We start from the raw sequence: 22,618 nt of genomic DNA, 5'->3' as shown, positions 1-22,618 counted from the left end.
CCCAAGGCCTGTTTTTTTTAGGCTGTCCATGATCTGATAGACCAATCCAAACCCAATAGGAGTGACTAGATATTTTGCTTGAGATGTTTATATCCAGACAATGGGGCTTTTTTGCATGATCACTTGCTCAACAATATCTCTACACATCAATAAGACGGTGGGCGCTCTGCAGAAAAATCCATCATGAAAGACACTTTTTTTTTCTGAATACAAACGTATTATTAGTCCTTACAAACACAATAACGTGTTTTTTGTTTATACTAACACTCTAATTATTGAATGCAACAAAATCCTTGGGGGGGCTCTGCCCAACTTGCCCCTATGGACATGCCTCTACTGTCTGTTTTAAGTTATATTAAGGAACCAGACGGCAGAAGGGACAGACTCCAAAAGTGTGCCAAAAAGACCAAAACCACTGCTAGTCCTTAAAAACAAGATGAGTATATTGTCAATCTGTTTATTGACCATGTGAGAAATCATACAAACAACATAAATCTTACATGCAACCATTCTGAATAAGTATATCTTCAAAAGAATACCTGAAAACAACTAAGATCACATAATAGCAACTACAACAATATATGAAGAAGTAAGAATGTACAAGTGAAAAAGCTCAAATCGTTTTAGAGTATTTGTTTTATTTCCAGCCATTGCACTAGAAATGATATTCCTTTAGAACTGATCTATAGAAAATCTTATTTGCTAATGCACATGTAGGAAAGCGGTCTATAAATCTACTCAGAAGTTTACGAAATGTGACTTTTTGTAACTCAAAATTTAATGATGGAATTACAGTTCACTGGAATTGAATACTAGCATGAATCTGCACTAGTAATTAGCAATGAAAGGTATGGATAAACATATCAAGTATGGTCGATCTATGATCAGCATTTGATGTACTGTCATTAAGCCGTGCGCCAAACATGAATGTAAATTAGCATCTAGAAGACAGAGAAAGAGAGGAAGAAAAGCGATCAGCTAATTAAAGTGGTCTGGGTGCTGTGTACCTTTTGCACGTAGTGCTGCAATGTTAAACATTGCAGTTTAGAGAATATCAATGTTTACATTGCAGCTCTTAGTCTGCCCCCAGTGGCTGTCTACCAGACAGCCACTGGAGGCGCTTCCTGCATCATACCTTTGGTCCGGTCTCTGACACTGGACATGAGGACATCCATTTCATAGGAAAGCATTGAATCAAACATCTGACGTATTCATATAAAACAAATGGATATTGCGTGGGGTACTTTAACAGAACACAGGAATTATTAAGGATATTTTCTGCATCTTCATAGAAAGGGAACAGCTGTGAATGAGTGCCATATTTTGTGCAGAAGATCTTCCAATTTCTTCCGGATAATAAGGGGCTAGGAGTGCATTCATCTATTAATAATCATAATGATGTAAAGGTGATATTTTATGACAGTGGCTCAGACGGGCAACAGAGATGTTCAAAATAAGTAAGAGAACAATAATAATTGTGTATTGGGACAAGTCAAAAAAGCTGAGCAACGGAAGTACATGAAATGGACAGTTGTTTAGGACACATTGCATCCCCCTCTTAAGGAAAATCAAAAATGAATATATAAGTGGTCATGTAGATGGTGCCAGCCAGTGATATATAGTAATTGGGTATCATGAGATAACCATCATTTCATTTCGGTTGGGAAAATTGTATGTATTAAAATTATGAATGTGGATTCTGAGAAATAAAAATAATGACAGTATCTTTTCATTCCAATTATCTGGTCAGATAGCTCATTTGGTAAGCAGATCAACTGTAATGTATCAACTAGCTTATCAGACTTCAGAGCTGAAGAAAGAATCCACTGAGCCTTTAATCTATCCGTGGTCTTTCAAATTAGTTGGGAGGTAATTACACACATACTTGGTCATGAAAACTGTAATGCTTTCTTGTAAAATACTTTGATGCCATTATCATCATTATAAAAGGTCTGTTCATAAGTGTTTTAACTCCAAGAGGATAAGAAGGAAGTCTCAATTATTCACCTAGGTGTGACAACAGAAATGCGTGGTCTAATACATGGAGCATTTTGATTGACAGATGTGCAATCATAATTCATGTGTTACCTAAACATTATATTAATACAGCAGAAAAGGTCTATGTATAATCTTTCATTAACTTTTAATTCTCTGATGCTTTATCCCTCGTAACAAGGCTTAATGCTCTCAGTCCTTTAAGGGCTCGGGTGTTACCTCAATGTGCTCCCATTTCTGTACCTGTGCCCCTTCACTTCCACTGCTGTTTTGACCCATTATCTGTTGATTTGACGCATTTCAGTTTCTATTTTCACTTCTCTTTAATGTTCACTACTCCTTCTCACTTTGCTTCCAATTGATCTACCCATATTTCCCAGTGATCTTCACCTTCTTTTCTACTGCATTCAGCTGTTGGCACTTTACATGACTCTTTTCTTACTTGTTTTGCTGCACCTCTTTCTCAATGTTCAGCAGTTCTTTCTCCCAGTTTTGCTTTGTCCACTCCTCACTGCTTCCCCCCACAATACCTATTAACTTTCTAACTTAGCGGGGCCTGACTGCCATGCCGGGCAGATGTGTATCGCATGAGCTCCGGACTAATCAGAAATAGAGGATTTTCTGCTCAAAACTCGAGGAAATAAAACACTAAGTCGGTGGATCAACCTCTCTGGCAGTACCGGAGCCCAATATAAGCAGCAAAAACGAACTATACGTGGACACAATCCCGGAGGGCAGGATGACTGACCTGCGGCCTGGTAAGCCCCAGAGAAACGGACAATCTCACAATGGGTAACACCACGGCAGCGGAGGAAATCACCTCACAGAGCCCCGGAACCCCCCGACCCCCCCCTCTGGACCGGTGGGGGATATCCCGGTCGTGAACGCTACCAGCCGGAGATATACACATCCACTTGACGGCCTCCCAAAGCGGGAAACAAAGCGACCAAACCAATATGGCAGACGCCATGTGCGCAGCACAACCCAGAACCCAGACCTCGCAATTAACCACACTCGATAGAATCTTCGAAGATTTCTGGGCAAAACTAAACCGTGCATTGCAAGCACCCTACTCGCCAACACCGGGCTGCAACTCACCACACAAGCGGCCCCCGAGCACTCAGCCTCCACCAATGGCTAAGGCTCCAAGACGGCGACACCATAATAAGCACCCCCTGCCACGAAACGCATGACTGATCCAGCAGATTCACCGACACTCAAGCGGAGGGGGGGGGACAGACATGCTCACCAGTTCATCGACCACCTGCACGACCAACAACTACCCGACACCGGTGTAAGGTATATGCCACTGCAGTGAGACTCTCCCGTCACCTCACAATCGATAAAGGGCCGCTGAGACATCACAGGAGGCGCCCTAAAAAGCACACAGCGAACTATGTTGCAGATACCAACTGGGTCCAGACCATGAAGGTCCAACACCCCTGGCTCAGGGGACCCTGCAGAAATGGCATAGGGTGAAGTATAGCCTGCAGAGGGACCTGTTCACTCGTCATGAGAGCTGGCTCCGGCGATACACTAACTACTACAGGCTACATTGACGGCCTCAATCCATGAACAATTTACAAAGCTAAGATTGATCAAAATGCATAGGTGCTATCCCATGTCTAGATATATCCAAAGTGTTGGTAACCTAGCCTAGATTAACTCATAATATAATGTAAAACTTATGATGTTTTCTCTCCTTAAGTGCATGTTGCAACTCAGCCTTCACATTCATCCTAATAGTACCAGGCAGGTCTTAAGAGCTATGCCCCGCAGTCTGCCGCTTGGCTAATAGGGTCATCTTATGGCCCCTTACAGCCACTGCCCACCATACGCTTCGTTATAACATCTATAGCAACCCCATTTCTCTGTGCCATCGTAAGAAATCCTAACCTGGGCAACCGTATACGGAGGCAGGGATACAGTGGTACTATTTCTCGTTGTACTGCATAACACGCTCATTGTTGATCTAGCTACAAGATGCACTAAGTTTAAATGTGATACCTAGCCTACAATCTATTACTTGTATTTCATATAACCCTGCAATATTACCTCGAAGTTAAAGTGTTTTAGGCAGCACGTATAGCCTGTTAGTTCCTTTCATTCTGCTATGCCTGTCTATGTTTACTCTTGTTTTCCTTAACAAAAAAAACAAAAAAACTAAAAAGTGCAGTGCATCCTGAATCTGTTACCATAAGGTTACCAATTATCTACTGAATGTAATACCATTTGTCGTCACTGACCTATGTATTTAACACTGCACTTTCAAAAAAAAAAAAAAAAGAATAAAAAAAAAAAAAAAAAACCTTTCTAACTTAATACTCTTTGTCTGGGTTCATGTCTCCACCTCTTCTTCTTCCCTCTCAATGCTCTCCCAATCTTTCTTTCTCCCTCAATATCTGTAGGACGTATTGACTTTCCACGTGTTATTGCTCATTCCCATTCAAATTTTATTTTTTCTTTAATTGCTTCCTGACTCCTCTTTATTCCTCTTGTTGCTAGTCACCCTTTTACCTCCCCAAACCATTCTCTTTAATATGTTTTTTTAAGGGTTAATCATCCCCCTGTATTTCTCCAACAAGTGTTGACTGTCAAGAGAGCAATTTGTCTGTCTCTTTGTGCTTTGATAGCAAAGACAGCTTCCCCACTTGCATTCAACTCTTAAAAGGTGAAAGGAGGATGTGCAGTTATACCACATCCCTCTGTATTCTCCTGCTCATAACGAGTGGGAGTGCAAGGAAGCAAGATCGTTGTCTATAAAACAAGCATACAAAGATAATTCGGTCCTTTTGCGTTCGTGTGGCCAGCCAGTGAAGATATTCAACTAGTTTAAATATTGAACATAATAGATTTGAGTACTTTTCAAGTCAGATTACCATGTAAGTATATTTTTTATCTCCCCAGTCGATCCATAGTATGGTGCAGTGTCCTAATAAATCATGGCCACTCTGAGCTGGCAGGTGAACCAAGTGTCCTACTGGATTAAGTAAATGTAAAATAAATGTGTATATAATTACATTGCCAGATACACAACAATAATGTAAAGTCTTGGTGATGGGATGTTAGTAAGATAATTCAATTGATCAACACATCAGCTGTAGTACCTGTTCAAACCTTTAGAGTTGAATGTTTGATACTCTAAAGGTTCGCCTAGGCCTCTTGATTTTGATGGTCAATAAAATTAAAGCAAATAAGATGGATAAAGTAAAATTTTGTATCTCTGAAACTGACATCATACAAATAAATCATTTTTTTGCATGATGCTTTTTTGCACCATTGGTGGCTGAAAAGCCCATTACAACCACCATACAAGCGGCAAAAGCAAGGCTGTATGCAATTCATATCTCTCATTAAATGACTGGTAGCACAAAGTACCTCCTGATGGCCACGGTAAGAGCCTCTGGTGAACTGGCACAAGGACAAATTACTTCCTGACGCAGGCCTTTACTTTGGAAGACATTGAGGAAAGCATCACAAGAAGATATGGACCCTGGAGAAAAACAGAAGAAGAGGATGTGATGATAAGTAGTCAGGCAGTACAGTGTTTAGACAGAATGATTTAGAGCTCCTTAAAAGAGCGGCGAAGACAATGGGAACAGTTCATTCTCAAGACTTATCCTGTGGCATTACACAGTACAAAGCATAAACAACAGACCAGCACCTCATTAGTCTCTGTCTAACTCAACCCAGCTCGCCTACGGCTCCCTCTCTCTTATACAGCCAATGGGATCTTCGGTTTTAAAATCCCTGAATTCCATGCAGTGCACTGCTTAAAGATTTTAATACACACATATACTACCTTACGCGTTCAAATAGATTATTCGGGTTAACTCTCTTGATTCTCTTCGTTCTCTTGATCTTCAGCAGCTATCAACTGTAATCCATTCTGAACTCTCATCCATCCCTACCTTCTCCTGTCCCTCTCTATCTCCTCATATAACACTACCCTCACCTCTGCCCTAGACGCTGCAGCCCCGCTCCAAGCACGCTCCTCAAGGAGGCACACTAAGTCAACACGCTACCTGCAGAGATGCTCCCGTTCAGCTGAATGCTGCTGGAGGAAGTCCCGCACCTTCCTCCAATATAAAATTAATTTTGTCTTCATATATCACAGTCCTCACCCTTGCTAAACAATCCTACTTTTCATCTCTTGTTAGTTCATGCTCACGCAATCCCAGGCGTCTTTTTAATACCTTCACCTCTCTCCTTCACCCATCTCAAACCACCCTTTAAACTGACCTTTCGGTAGATAGCCTTGCATGCTACTTTACCGACAAGATTGAACAGTTAAGGAAAGAATTCACACCCCTTTGTTCCTCCCTTTCGCAACCACACATCGACTGTACCTTCCCTACCCTACAGGCCTTCTCCCCAGCTACAGAACAGGAGGTGGCTTCGCTTCTCCTCTCCTCTGATTCATAGGTATACCCCCTCTTGGTCTCTCTGCTCTACTGGTGACCTTTTCCTGTCTGATCCTCGCACCCTTAGTGCAAATTCACACCTTCAATACTTCTCAGGGGCTGCACCTTTCCTTTGGAATAGCCTGCCTACCCCTGTTAGACTCTTCCCTAGTCTTCAATCCTTTACAAAGTGCCTCAAAACCAATCTTTTCAGGATTGCTTATGGCCTCCAAGAGTAACTTCTATCTCTCAAACCTTCCTCTTGCTCTCTCCTATAGGGCCACACTCCACTCTCACCTCCAGTTATGCTACTTTCCCACCATGTCTATTTGCGGTCTCCCTCAATACCCTTCCTATTGTGTTTTTATACCCCACTTCCTCTAGATTGTAAGCTCGTTTGAGCAGGGTCCTCAACTACCTATTGTTCCTGTTACATTTTTTATTGTCTCATTTGGTAAATACCCATCTTATTGTAAAGCGCTGCGGAATAAGCTGGCGTTATATAAATAACTAATATTAATATTAATAATAATAACAACTCATTCTAGCTCCAGGGATACCTGTGGTGTTGAGTAACAATTCTTAAAGGGCAAAGCCAGATTCAGGTTTCTGAATAAGAGTTTGTTTGAAGATGCAAAATGTAAAGCAGGATTGGGCTTTTCAGGACCCAGTCTGATACCCTTTGCATACAAACTGGATTTACACTATGGAATCAAATTCAATTTCTTGTAGCTTTTTCTATGATTCTACTCTACATTAAAGAAAGACACCATGCACATTTTAAGCAGGAGAGATGCGGGGCGAAGCTGCCACTGTTATTAGTTCCCGATGAAGCCTCCCTCGACATACAGTTTGTTTTTTTTAATTGCTAGAGGGGGTGCAAAGGGTTCTTTCTTTCTGGAGTGATTTAGTTTGGAGAGTAGCCCCTTGAGCCTAGCTACAGTTTTCAGTATAACTGATTTATTGAAGCAGTTAGTTATCAAGTTTAGATGGTTCTTTGAATTTCTACATACATGTTTTCCTCAGACTTAATTTTTTCGAGTCACCCTTTTGTACATTAGATCAACTACTGAAAATGTATGTATTATCTAGCACAGCGGTTCCCAAAAGGTATTCTGTGCACAGGGACGCTGTTAAATGTTTTGAACCATGTCTGCTGAAAAGTGGCCCGGGGGAGGAACATGGCCCTTTAAGACTGCGACCGGGCCTCTGTAGTGTTGGCAGGCTGGGATGAAGTGACAACCTGTCACTTCCTCCCAGCTTCGTGGAGCGAGGCAGCGCAGGAGGGAGGTGAGGGAAGAGGAGCTGCTCCAGACCCCTCACTCCCACAAGTCAGCACTAGGACCAGTCAATCAAGTCATCCACCTGGACACATTAGGTAAGCTAACAAGAGGATGGCTGGAGATATAGAAAATATCACTTGTATGTGTTTATGTCAGATTGTTTGTGAGTGTGTGTGTGTGTTTGTGCATGTGTCCGTGTGTGTGTGTATGTGCCAGTGTGTGTGTATATGTGTTTATGTATATGTGGGTGTCTATATGAATGTGTGTATGTGTTGGTGTATTTATATGTATCTGTGTGTTAATGTGCATTTATATCTGTAGAAGTATGTATGTATGTGGCAGTGTATGTGCATACATCCAAGTAGTCAAACACCAGCACAAAATACAAACACACTCCTGCAATATAACACAAATATTACAAACACACCCCTGCATTCAAACTCCAAAAGGATATACAAACACAACATTCACTCAAAACAGATACTTCACACAAACGTACATCCGCATTTAAAAGTGAACATTACATTCAAACACACGCGTGCAATCAAACGCAAACATTACATACAAACACACCCCTGTATTAAAACACTAAAACTGTAAAAAAGCACCTCTATAAAAACATTAACACTATACATTACACTATAGTGCCAGTATATGCTGCAGCGCTGTATAGATATACAACCTAGAAACTTTAACTTGGGGCACCTTGGAAAAATATTGGAATATCAACGCCGCCTTGAACTTTTTTTTTTTATTCTTTATTTTTGCATAACCCTCAAGCGTGAATGGGCTAGCAGAAATAATAACGGTTTTAATATCTTGTCCCAAAGAAACTTCACAATATATATATATTACATCTGTCATAAGTGAACATTGCTTGGGGGAAGGGGGTTTTGTAGTAAAGTAATTTTGGTCTAAGTCATTATCTGGTCTAATGAGGTTGGGTATACATTGGTGCTAAACCTATGGGGTTCAGGAAGTTCTATGCCAGTGTTGATGCTGCATAGGTAGCCTATTATGTTCGTAGCTCTGTGCCTAATGGTATACTTTAGTACACCTCCGTAATATTGTAGGCCAGTGGGTATGTCAAGCCTATTTCAGGAAAGGGGGGGGGGGGGGAGAGGATTGGAACTTTGAACCGTAACAAGTGAATGTCCTTAGAAATGTAGTATACACTGTAGGGCTGAGAGTCCTGCATTTCAGTTTGTGGCTGTTGTGTAGGTGTCAGGCATCCCTCCGTGTGGCACGAACAGCTTAATCCTTGCTGGGTCCCAGCGGTGGGCTGTTGGTGCCGTTTCTGGGGGCTCGTGGTGAGTGAGAGAGTGCTCTGGCATGCAAAGAGGTGTCAGCAACGGTGCAGCTCCCCGCAGGTTTATAAGTGAGTGAACCATATTGTTATAAGAGGGCCTTGAACCTAAAACGTTTGAGAACTACTGATCTAGCATGAAGCTTAGCTGTTTTTAAGATCAGTATTATTACACCTTCTCTAGCAGCTAATTGATATTTAGTGGTCCTGTTTGGAATATTATTTAGTATAGCACCTTCTCTTTATTCTGCTGTGCATTTTAAAGGGACACTATAGTCACCAAAATTATTTTTAAATTCTTTATTTAAGGTGTGCATGAGTATAACAAACATGTGTGCGTAACCACAACGGTTGTCGTACACAGAGCATAAGATAAAGGATTGTAAACATGTGGTATTAGAGGCTAGGCACATTTTTTTTTTTGAAAGAAAGTTAGTAACAGTATTCTGGTCTAGGCTAGCTTTGTCTTATACATTGGTCAGAAAAATGTCCCACTAGCATGCTCATAGGGAACTTTTGCGGCTATATTCCGTGCAATATTGCGCAAGGGTACAGACGTTTATGTATGCAAATTACAGAAATGCGTTTACTTTTCCCTGGTGGAGTAAGATATACATAAAATAAAATAACAAGGTACAATAAAGTGGTGAGGTTCCAAGGCATTACTGGGTATAGACAGGTAATCTGATTCCTCAACCTGGATGGTGTGGGTATCTCTACGAGTGTTACTGGCTTTTATTCGCCATTAAAATGCTACCGGTGATTTCTTGTATGGGTTATCATATCTATCTCTTGTGTTAATTACGCCCGTTAATGACAGACTCGTGATCTATGGGAGTACTGGGCTGTAGACGGGCGGGGGGGGGAGGCAAAGTGGTCGGTAGACCTTCTTATTAAAAGGAGTGTGGCTAACATGCCAAAAGCTGTAGCAGCCTACTAACTTAACTGCGGCTGTAAAACATATAAATATAAAACAGTTATAGAACAATTAAGTCCCGCATATCTCGGCTCAGGTAGTCACTGTCTCGATCTGGCCATTCGTGGGACCGCGGGGGATGAAGGGTGTCACTCTGTCAGGATTCCACCTGTGTGCCTGTTTGGATGTGGCTTGTGCCAGGGTGTTAGTCAGAGCGTCCTGGGGGAGTCCCAGTGTGGGGAGTAGCGTTGCAGCTTCCTGGAGGTCTCGTACTTCGTATGTGGAATCTCCATGCAGTATCATCAATTTGCGGGTCTGGTGCCATTTATATTTTAATCCACGGTTCTGCAGGAGTGTCGTGAGTGGTCTAAGCAGCCTTCTCCAGGCCAAGGTGCCCCCAGTGAGGTCTGCGTACATAGAAAGTTCCATGGATTCAAATTTGTAGGGGGAATGATTTCTAGCTGCCGCCAGGACAGCAGTTTTAGCTGAGCTTTGCTGGAACCGGACAATCAGGTCCCGTGGTGCTGCCGCTGGGGCCGAGGCCGGCTTTGGAGCTCGAAAGAAGCCATCTATGGTAAGTGCTTTTGCCTGACGTTGTGACAGTAGGGCCACCAGCAAACGCCTGAGGAGGTGTGGTATTTCGGCCTGTGGGGTAGTCTCCGGTATGCCCCGTATTTTGATGTTGTTGGCTCGGCGTATATCCTCTAACGACGAGAAACGTTGTTCATGTTCGGCATTCTTTTTCTGTAAGCTTGTAACCTCCTGCTGTAGAGAGGTTAGTTGGTCCGAGCAGACAGTGGAGGCAGTCTCTAATGCTCCCATGCGGCCTGTCAGGCCCTGTATGTCGTTGCGGAGCGAGGCTACATCCGCGTGGATGTTCCCCTGGAGGTCTGCGAGAAGCGCCTTCAGTACCTCTGTTGTTACCGGTGAGGTATCCGCCTTTTGGACGGTTGGGTTAGGTCTCTGCAAGGGTGTGAAGTCTGCTGCATCTTCCCCTGAGGAGAAGTCATCAGATAAGTCGGAATAGTTTTCCGGATAGGCGGCCATCTTGGGCCTACGGGCCTCATGTGTCTGTTGCAGGAGATCCGCAATCGTAGGTCCCTGCCTCGGTTTTTAAGGTTTTATTTTCTTGCTCTTGCGCCCCATCGTGTTACGTTGTCGCCTCTGGACCTCGAGAGGAGCCTAAAGCGGGTGCAATCGTATATAAAGGGTGATTTTTGGCCCGAAGATGCGGGAGCTCTTTTGACATGCGACTGTTCAGCTCGGCTGCTTGGCTCCGCCCCCCACCAAAATTATTTTAGTTTAATAAAGCAGTTTCAGTGTATAGATCATGCCCCATGCAGTCCCTCTGCTTAATTCTCTGCCATTTAGAAGTTAAATCACTTTGTTTATGCTGCCCTGGCCACACCTCCTTGCATGTGACTTGCACAGCCTTCATAAACACTTCCTGTAAAGAGTCATCTAATGTCCACACTTCCTTTACTGCTAATTATGTTTAATTTAGAATGTCTTATCTCCTTGTATGTTAATAGCTTGTTAGACCGTGCAGTAGCAATTTAAGTTCAATTTACAGAGCACAAGATAACAACTTTTAAATTACGTTACATCTGATTAAAAATGAAACCATTTTGCTTTCATGCAGGCTGTGCAATCACAGCCAGGGGAGGTGTGACTAAGATGCATAAACAGAAACAAAAGTGATTAAACTCCTGAATGGTAGAGAATTGAGCAGTGAGACTTCAGAGGCATGATCTATACACAAAAACTGCTTCATTAAGCAAAAGTTGTATCAGTGATTATAGTATCCCTTTTAAACCAGATCCTATTTACTGATCTCTTCTTTATTACTCTGTTTAATATACTATCCTGACGTTCAATAATAAGTGCAATAATTTACTTTAGCTCCACCTCTGCTATTCTTTAGAACAGTTATAGGAGCAACATTGTTGCCAGCTGTTGTTGCCAGCATGAATGGACAGCCAGCCGCTCTGTGAATAGATTACGTTGAACAGAATACATTGTAGCAACTGCCTGTAACTGTGTGTAAATACTTACATGTACAACAGCTACCTGCTATTTAGCAGAATCTTTAGAATTATTGAGAGTGATTTTTTTTTTTTTTTTTGCTTTCACATCCAGGATATTGTTCTCTCTAAATTGTTTTAGTCCTGCAGTATCTCTAAAGGTTGTTTATTAGATTTTTTTTTTTCACCTCTATTAGTGTGTGTGTGTGTGTGTGTGTGTTACAATTACCTCACTTTTGTGTTGTAGTCTCTTATCTGTTATGATTTTACATATTATCGAATAAATGGATGTCTTGTTATTTTGGTGATGGCTTTTCCGACAAGTAAATTCAATGTGAAGACATGTATCATAGCTCATATAAAGGAAAACACACAAAATACAATTATTTTAGTTCTTTATCTGCAAAGTCTTATTACTTTAAAAAAAAAACAAAAAAAAAGCTTGTCCCCAGTGATGCACAATGCCATAGAAATACACACTCCAACTAAGTGGATTCCTACATTTAGCAGCTGCTCTTGTTTTCACGCAATCATTTTATCTCTAAGGTTTTGAAATGTTTCTAGCAGAAGACCAGAACTATTTGTTCATATTCTTATATTGCTGCCTCTAGACTGACCTGTTTATATCATAGTTAATCCATTCTTGACATTACCTCCAGATATATATCAATGGCAGGATAACTGTAGGTAAACCATCTGCTTTTACTTAATGTTCATTATTCAATGGGATATAAAAGTATAGAGTATGTGACATGAAATAGATGCCGGGGGCAAGATATTCAAGCATTTTTGTAGTGGAAGTGAGATCACAATTTCAACCCCCTCCATCACAACGGGTCACTCTAAGTAGGTTATTAAGTGAGACATTTGAGAAAGAAATTATCAAACAGACTTTACTTGGTTTGGTTAGTAAGGAGCAATTTCATTGTTTTATCTCTTTGTTCCTTTCCCAGTGTCTTTCTTACAGAACCAATCTCCCCAGTGTAATATAAAGAATGGCCTGCACTCCTAGCTTGCCTCCCAGGAACCTTATCTGCCTTTGCACAGAAGGCCCTTCCTTATCCTCCCCACACGTCTTAGTCCAAAAGGCCTCATTGCTGTTGAAGCAGAGCACTCTCAGCTCAATGTCCAGTATGCACCTGCCCTTGTCTCTTCCCTCTTCCCTCTTGGGTTACCTTTTGGTGGGTCCCCCACCAGTGACTGGCTGGAGCGCCCTCCTCCTTCTCCTCTATACTCCAGCTCGAGGCCGTAAATCGTGCCATCAAAGCAGCACTTAGTTTTCTGTCTGTTTGGGAACTTAGGGCAGCATAAGGCCGGGCTCAGACTATTGGTCTGTATTCTACTAACTGCAAGCTGTGGCTAGGTTAATAAATTAATGAAACCCGGACCATCTATTCTCGGTCTGTCCTTGCAATCCAAAGTTAAACCATTGGGTAATGCAGTCATTCACATCCACATTAGCAAAGTAGCAGAGCTATAAGTACTGGAAGAGACTAGCAATTTGACAATATGCTTGGAAATGATTGACACAAATGATGCCTGCAGAATCTTTGCAGTTATGCAGTGGATATGGTGCTTAGAGCACACCTTTAAAATATTTTTTTCCAACATTGTTGCAAAAACAGCAACATACAGAACTTGACCTAAATTAAGTCGCTCATTCTTCCAGAATGCCAAGGGAAATGAGCACAGACACCATCAATGGGAATTTGGTTATTCTGTAGGGTTCCTTTGCAATTTATCCTATATTCTTTTTTGAACATAATACTCAGATACCAGGAACAATGATTTTCTTTCCAACATCATTTTTCATAAGATAATCATGGTCTGACCCTGCATATTTTGCCATCATCATCTCAACAGAAACCGACCCAAAAAAGAAAGAGGTCACTTACAGGGGTTTGCGCCATCAGCCACAATCAACATACGTAGAGAAGACAGGTTGATATCCCTCTGGTCACGGTGTGCAACCAATGCCCAGTGCATGTCCCTTGATTTGACGCACGCAACTTTTGCTGTGGAGACACAAAACAAAAATGCCCAATGTAATTTATATTTTCTCATAGAACACACAACAAGCCTGGTAAATCAGAAAGGTGAACTAACTACGAGAGAGGAGGCAGTCAAGTGAGTAAATTTAGCAAAGTCGTCTATATTGATGAGACGTCTTCTCAACTAAATGTTTCTGAAGGAAAAAAATTATATAAATAAAGTTCTCTCAAAAATAGCCAACTGAAGATAAAAAAAATATATATATTCTAAGAGGGATGAACGAACAGTTAAATGCCAGTAAACACAACACTGTCACTCCAGATATTGTGTACTACACTTCTAGCACAAACACCAGGCAACATCAGCGGCAGTAGAAACAAACAGGGTGTTTTAGGCACACAGCTGGGTCTTCCCCTATGTGGAGTACGGTGTTCAGCTGTAATAATGGGGCTAAATATATATTTCACTACAAATGTTTCCTCAGAAACCTCAGTAAATGTCTGTGATGAAACAAGTTATGTCAACTATGCACCATCTGCTGTCTCTTCATGAAAGGGCTACTGGGGAGCAAGATTTCAAAGGTGTCTTAGAGATGCATTCATTCTAATAGGACAAAGACTGAGACTTGATTTTGTTATTACATACTCATTGTTTTATAGTAAGGAGTCATGTTCCCCTATTAAGGACAAATAATGTGCCAGGACTGTCAACATGACATTTTCAAAAAGAGGTTAATATGTCATATACAATTTTTATTGTGCCACACTTGTCTGAACTGTAAAGATATTGATTGGTGCAGCGTTAAATATATGAGCATATTACTTTTCCACCTGTGTGTGCGAGTAATTTATGTGTACATTGACATTTTCACAACCAAGATACCAAGTGTAACATTTATTGACACATATAATGAATATCTAGCTTATTAATGTAGGGCAATATTGGATGTGTGAGTAAAATAATGTTAAAAATGTAAAATTCAGTCAATTTACATAAATTTAAAGTTTTCAAATATATCTTGATCTATGGTAAACAAATCATAAATTATTGGAGATTATACTATATTCTCTATCTCAATCCATTTGAAGGGAAAATACAATCTGCGTACAAGAGCAAATATGCATTTTTGAACACAGTATAAGAGGGGATCTAAACTGTATGCGTATAGATATTTTCAAAGAATCTGCTAGCATTTTATGGAATGCAGCTTCCCCAAATGACAGAAATATATATAATCATTTTGACTATATATAGCAAGATTCAGTATATACAGCTTCACAGCTAAAACTAGGTGAATACATCTCATTGAAGTGGTCTGAGTGCAGCAACCCGGTCCCCTTAACCCTGCAATGTAAAACATTGCACTTGCTGAGAAATGGCAATAATTACATTGCAGGGTAAACTCATCCACTAGTGGCTGTCTCTGTGAAACGATGCTGCATGTCCTCACGCTTTGCATGAGGATGTTCAACATCTTGGAAAACCCCATAGGAAAGCATTGATCCACCGCATAAGGTTCTTCCACCGCAGTGGCGTAGTGGAAGGAGGAGACCGAGCCATTGCCAAGGGACATTGGTGCTGGAATTAGATAAGTGAAAGAAAGGGTGTTTAACCCTTTCATGACTAGGGGTTGGGTAGGGTGGGGGGGGAGGGAGGGATGTGGAGGTAGAGGGACACTATAGCGTTAGGAATACAGTTTTGTATTCCCAACGCTATAGATTTTCTTTAATTTATCCTGTACCCGCCAAATAGTACTCCATTCACATTCTGGATGCTATTCAGCAACAATGAAGTTTGTTAGCCACACAGGCTTCTGTATAGTTTTGGAAGAGTGACGTTTTTAAAGTCTCTATGTAGTTCAGACGTAATAAATGAATCTCTGGTAAAGAAATCACTTCCTATGCCGGGTGGATTCCAGCTCTGGATTGAAGGTGAAGGCACGCTTTTTCTTTTTCCCAAGTGAATGGGTAAGAATGAAGCAATACTGCACTCTCTCTTTAATGGTCTGTATTTTTTCAGGGATTTTATATCTTCATAGAGCAGGAATATAATTTGACTCATATTGGTTCATGCATTAGATTTATTTGACGATTCCTAAAATTCACATTTCCATAAACCCTTTCTATAACGTTTTTTTCTCGGTTTCAGGTTTTTACCTTTGTACTGGCACACTTTCTGGATCCACGATAAGGGGTTAACTTTCATGAGAGAATATGGGATACTTATAACATGCATCATGTTCATGACGCTCTGAAAGGCAAAAAGAAACAAACAAACATCACAATCGTTGATTATGGGAAATCAAAAATTCTATGCAGTGTAATTAATCAGTACGAGTAGAATCGTTAATTACATTTTGTCTGCTCTGCTTTTTTCATTGGTACACTTACTCTTCAGAATAATTTAGGAGTATCACATCATTACCGCAAAGTGCTTCACTTTTTAAAGTTCTTTATACTATATCTTCTTGTGGCCTCACTGCACATACAAATTGGTATTTATTTAAGAAAATAAAAGCTTTGTTTTTTCAATATTAGTTTGGCGTCGCCTTGTTCTTACCCATTTAACTCAAATAGCTAATGATCGCCTGCAGCAGAGAGGCACCTCGGTGCAAAGTTACACAGCGTGTATACTGGATCTCATAAAGCTAGTTACCGGTACATACTCCACTGCTGTTCAGAGGTGTCCTCTGCATCGTTTTGTAGGAGAGACTCCTTGCCACGTTTATACTAATTAATAGTTTTTTCCTTTTTTAAACTGGTATTAGACAAATTAGCATATATGATAATTCCCAATTGGGGACGGATTTATTTTTCAATGATTGTTGTGTTTAGATACAATGTGTATATGTGCTTACTCATTATGGTGTTTGAGGATAGTCTATGATAAAAGTCTATTAAGTAGATAAACTGTATTAGACAAGGGTCAGGTTTTGTTACACAGTGTTCTGTATGCTGAAATAAGAGACTTAATTACGCTGGCTAGCCAGAAGACATTTTACTTGTTCTAAGAGAGTGCCTGGGCTGGGCTCTGCTACCAATATTCATTTTGCATATCTCAGCATAGTCTAATTAATTCAGTACATACTGATCACAAGTACTACCTCTAATAGTAATACCTCTAGTCAGTGGCGGTCCGCCCCAGGTGCCAACAGGTAGGCGGGTGCCATGACCCTGGTCTGGGTGCTGGAGGGGGATGTATGAGCTGTGCCCCATGGCAGCTGGGGTGCCGGGCGGCTGGCACAGCTCACAGGTGCAGAGACCAGCAATTACCAGCTGAACTGGCCGCATGGAGGCAAAGTGGGGGTGGAGCTAAGAAAAATCGGGGGCGGGGTTAAACGGGCAGTGGAGGTGGAGCTTAACACAGCCCTTACCCGCTGCTGTTACTGCTGCACATGGAGTTGCAGCAAGAAGGAATCCCTGCTTCTCCAACTACCAGGCTCCAGTGAAGGACTTCATTGAATTCACCCCATCTCCAGCCCACTGTCTGTAAGTAAGAGTGTGTGTGTGTCTGTAACTGTGTTTGTATGTGTGTGACTGTCTGCCTGCAACTCTGTGTGTGTGTGTGTGTGTGTGTGTCTGACTGTCTGTGGCTATGTGTGTATGAGTGTCTGCCTGCCTGTGTGTGTGTGTGTGTCTGTCTACCTGTAACTGTGTGTGTGAGAAACTGTCTGCCTGCCTATAATTGTGTGTGCGTGAGTACCTGTAACTGTGTGTACCTGTCTGCCTGTGACTGTGTGTGACTGTCTGTCTGATTGTGTGATGCTGCCTGTAACTGTGTGTGTGTGTGTCTTTCTGCCTGTGACTGTGTGTGTGTGACTGTATATGTGACTGTCTGCCTGTAACTGTGTGCGTGTCTACCTGTAACTGACTGTGTGTGTAACTGTCTGCCTATAACTGTGTGCGACTGTCTGCATGTGTATGTGTGTGTGACTGTCTGCATGTGACTGTGTGATGTTACCTGTAACTGTGTGTGTGACTGTCTGATGTTACCTGTAACCTTATGTGTGACTGTCTGCATGTGACTGTGTGATGCTGCCTGTAACTGTGTGTGTGTGACTGTCTGCATGTGACTGTGTGATGCTGCCTGTAACTGTGTGTGTGTGTGTGTCTGTCTGCATGTGACTTTGTGATGCTGCCTGTAACTGTGTGTGTGTGACTGTCTGCATGTGACTTTGTGATGCTGCCTGTAACTGTGTTTGTGTGTGACTGTCTGTCTGTAACCGTGTGTGTGTGACTGTCTGTCTGTAACCGTGTGTGTGTGACTGTAACTGTATGTGTGGCATTCTGCATGTGACTGTGTGTGTGTGAGACTGTCTGCCTGTAACTGTGTGTGACTGTCTGCCTGTAACTGTGTGTGACTGTCTGCCTGTAACTGTGTGTGACTGTCTGCCTGTAACTGTGTGTGACTGTCTGCCTGTAACTGTGTGTGACTGTCTGCCTGTAACTGTGTGTGACTGTCTGCCTGTAACTGTGTGTGACTGTCTGCCTGTAACTGTGTGTGACTGTCTGCCTGTAACTGTGTGTGACTGTCTGCCTGTAACTGTGTGTGACTGTCTGCCTGTAACTGTGTGTGACTGTCTGCCTGTAACTGTGTGTGACTGTCTGCCTGTAACTGTGTGTGACTGTCTGCCTGTAACTGTGTGTGACTGTCTGCCTGTAACTGTGTGTGACTGTCTGCCTGTAACTGTGTGTGACTGTCTGCCTGTAACTGTGTGTGACTGTCTGCCTGTAACTGTGTGTGACTGTCTGCCTGTAACTGTGTGTGACTGTCTGCCTGTAACTGTGTGTGACTGTCTGCCTGTAACTGTGTGTGACTGTCTGCCTGTAACTGTGTGTGACTGTCTGCCTGTAACTGTGTGTGACTGTCTGCCTGTAACTGTGTGTGACTGTCTGCCTGTAACTGTGTGTGACTGTCTGCCTGTAACTGTGTGTGACTGTCTGCCTGTAACTGTGTGTGACTGTCTGCCTGTAACTGTGTGTGACTGTCTGCCTGTAACTGTGTGTGACTGTCTGCCTATAACTGTGTGTGACTGTCTGCCTGTAACTGTGTGTGACTGTCTACCTGTAACTGTGTGTGACTGTCTGCCTGTAACTGTGTGTGACTGTATGCCTATAACTGTGTGTGACTGTATGCCTATAACTGTGTGTGACCGAATGCCTATTACTGTGTGTGTGAGACTATCTGCCTGTAACTGGGCGTGTGGAGCGCAGGGTTTGTAGGAGAGGGGCAGGACAGGGGCTTTATAATAGGAATTGACAGGGGTTTTACAAAGTTTACAAATTTGTACAATACATAAAAAATTGTAAATACAATTTAAGGTGTGTTCTTTTATTTATTTTTTTTTACTTTTTTGGAGTGTGTGTGGGGGGGGGGGGGGGGGGGGGGGGTGGAGAGGTGCCAAACACAGGAGTATTCGATAACTCTGCAGTACATTAAGAGTATTGCAGGAGTTTTTAAAACCTAAAGGGCTAGTGTAAAAATTCTCCAATTCCACTATGATTCCAGGTTGGAATTCATTTATTTTGAATTCACACCCTAGTAAATACCCTTGACAGTGTTTGACTATTCCAGGCAATGTGTATCTGACTGAAGGGGTCACAGGCGCATACCACCCAACATTTCAAATGGACCAAGAGAGACACTTTCATTTTAGCAGTGTAAGTGGTGGTGTGGTGTAGTCAGGGGCAGTGCTGTTCTGAGAAATTTGAGGTGATTTACTAATAACAATCCATGCAGCTAATAAGAGGGACATTTAATGGGTAAAAATGGGAAATAAGGATTCGGGCCCAAAATAGGGACTGTGCCTCCTAAATAGGGACACTTGGGAGGTATGCAGACACATCTATGACATGCTCTGCTTCATGGGCTTCTGGCCCTTCCTGGAAATATGAGATAATACAGCAATTCTGTTGAGTAACAACCACTAAAAGGGCAAAAATCATACATGAAACAAGTAATTAATGATCCACGTAAAAAAACTTACGTAATTTAAGAAGAGAAAAAAAACTGAACCTTGCTGCCTGAACAAATTCAAATTGCATTTAAAGACATCTGGATTACTACTCTAAGCAGGACTGAGTTCACGTCAGTCATTGAGGCCCAAAGTTAGCAGCTTAACTTGCTGCCGATCCGATCCTGTGTGTTCCAGCAACGAGCGCCCTCTGGGGCTCCGTGACTTCAGTCACCTTGAAGCATCATCTACTTAGAATAAATTCCCCTCTCCAAATTAAATGGAAATGTGAGCTGCAGCACTTTAATTGATTTTCATAAAGGGCACAGAAAAGCCACGAAAAGTTAGACCAGGCAAGAAAATAAATAACTAAAGTAAAGGGCAAGTTTTAAAGGAACTTTAACGTAGAGGTGAAGCGGATTAAAGTGAGCATGTCTCCAATGCATCTCTTAACATTATGAAAATGACCTGAAGCTCGTGTTCGGGCTTTTCAATGTATCGTACATACCTTTTTAAAAACAGTCTGTATTTAGAACTGTTATACAATACACAGTCCACAAGAAGAACGGGGAACGGCAGAATATAAAAGAACATCATATGACATACACAGCGAGGACATAGTTAGAGTGATTAACCTCGTGTCACATCTACTGTATTGTTTAAACAGATATAAATAGGAGAGTGTATTCAACCTTACACTCGTAGCTCTTCAGCGCCCCTTGTGGTGGTAAAAAGCAGTTGGTCGTTTCCGAGAACGTGGGAGGAGATTCAAGAAATGAGATGAAACAGGCCCGAACAACGCGCAGGGATTTTTATTTGCTGCTGCCTTCAGACCTTAAAATGAATGGGACTTTCCGAATTATTATAGGATCTTCAAGGGCTAACTAGTTATGACAGAATTATTGCATCATTGATATTTTGTCCAGGTTATTGTGTACAACCACCTTTTCTTTAAAAAACTAAATCTGGGGGGGGCGGGGCCGGGCCGCCGAGCTGAGCGGTCGCAGGACAGCTCGGCTCCTGCAAGATGACCCACAAATAGCCTACAAATCGAGAATTTTGGGGAGAAATATCCGAGACTAACTGTGACCCTCAACGGAATCGGGCTGCCCGAGCTGAGGAGAGGCTTGCCCTCGGGGTTTTAGTCCCTCGGAGGATGAGGCCTGCTGTAACAGGCGGATCCCATGCTGGCGGTGAGTGAAGCGGACGGCCGCCGCAACGCTATCCCGCCCGACGGAGCCTGACACAAAACGATAATCTGCGGACCCGGCCCTGTTTCCCCCCCCACTGGACCGGGGGGGTGATCCCGGTCCAAACTAAACTACACTACCCTGAACCAGGCCGTACAGCTCCCCATGCAACCGCCGACATGTAGCCCGGGATCCGCACACAAAATGGCGACGTCCAGGTGCACGGAACAGGCAACCTTGCCACTGGCATACGAGCAGCCACTCACTCCTATACTAAAGATACGAACCAACTGCCACCCATGTGGACATAGCAATCGGGAGGCCCGCTCACTCTTCATCTGAGCCGGGCGCTCACATTGGGGAATTCCCCCCACAGCCGGCCATACACCCAGGGAGAAGCCTGGAACCTGGTGGAACCCTGGGCCCACGGACCTGTAGATGGGTCCAATGGCGGAGGGCGCGAGCACCCACACAGGCCTCAGGCCGAAGACAAGCGGCCCTCGAAAGCTGAGACGCCACTACAGGGAGCATGTCACAGCACCACCCGCCCACAGAGACTGCCAGAGGAACCGAGCGCAACAGCACCAGACCCCAGCAACGACCGACCTTGGGGCAAGACGAAGCACAGCAGCCTAGAGCCGGGAAGCCTCTCACACCATCACCCGTAAGGCGGCAAGGACAATCTTCAACCCACACACTGGTCTGCCGGAAAACGAAAGGGATGAACAGCTGCAGCTCGCTACCAACCATATCTCCCTACTTACGGCTGTTGCCGGACTGACTGAAAGCTTTCATAAGCATACATGTCTCAAACTGGACTGTAACATTATTATTTTCATTTTAAACCTGTCTCCCGCTACCTAGCACATATAGCTCCTACCTAATGGTTCAGGGTACGTAATGTCAGCTAATTGCATATGGCCAAAACTGCAAACCAAACATACATGATTCAATAGGCATGCGGTAATAAGCTACTGCCCTATCATACCCCTAACGCATTAGCCTTGAATTTATGACATGTTCTCGTTTTGACCTATGTGATGTTTATGCTTGCGGTTATTCACACTATTAATCTTACTGCTTGGGCTTCACCTGTTGTTCACTAACTATGTGCATAAGCCTTGTATACCCTCTTATAGTCTACCAGAATAGGCATTGATACTAGCTACAACAAACGGGTGTACACTCCAGCTGGTTTACTGCTAGCAGTGACTGCCTAGCCTCTCTGATCGATACTAACTCATAACTATCCTAGCTAAGAGGCGTATTAACCATGAACACGAGCATGACTATTAACACGTTTAACTTGTTAAGGCTTATTAAACATGACCACAAGCACGATTACTATTACGTTAAACTTGTTCAGGCATATTAAACTTGAACACAAGCATGATTATTATTACATTTAACTTGTTAAGGCATATTGAACAGGAACACCAGTATGACTATTATTACATTAAACTTGTTGTTAATCTTCTGTAACGCTTAATTTAAAAAATATAAAAATCCGAGGCTGTTATGCGAAGGAGATGTTGTTTCACTATGCTCCCAACCTG

At 42.5% G+C, this 22,618-nt stretch overlaps 1 protein-coding gene across 3 annotated transcripts in view; it reads right to left on the bottom strand.

The window, feature by feature from the left end:
- Positions 1-22,618, bottom strand: part of DIP2C (disco interacting protein 2 homolog C) — a 446,084-nt gene that overhangs the window by 139,049 nt on the left and 284,417 nt on the right. For all 3 annotated transcript variants that reach the window (XM_063452241.1, XM_063452243.1, XM_063452244.1), the window contains 3 exons: positions 16,076-16,169; positions 13,823-13,942; positions 5,374-5,488 (listed from right to left, as the gene is read on the bottom strand). In XM_063452241.1, the coding sequence (XP_063308311.1) occupies positions 5,374-5,488; positions 13,823-13,942; positions 16,076-16,169 (329 nt within the window). The remainder of the gene's footprint in view (positions 1-5,373; positions 5,489-13,822; positions 13,943-16,075; positions 16,170-22,618) is intronic.

The sequence above is a fragment of the Pelobates fuscus genome, chromosome 4 (genome assembly GCF_036172605.1).
Source record: "Pelobates fuscus isolate aPelFus1 chromosome 4, aPelFus1.pri, whole genome shotgun sequence".
NCBI lineage: Eukaryota > Metazoa > Chordata > Amphibia > Anura > Pelobatidae > Pelobates > Pelobates fuscus.
Note: the sequence above shows the minus strand (reverse complement) of the source record. Positions and strands in the feature narration are given on the sequence as shown.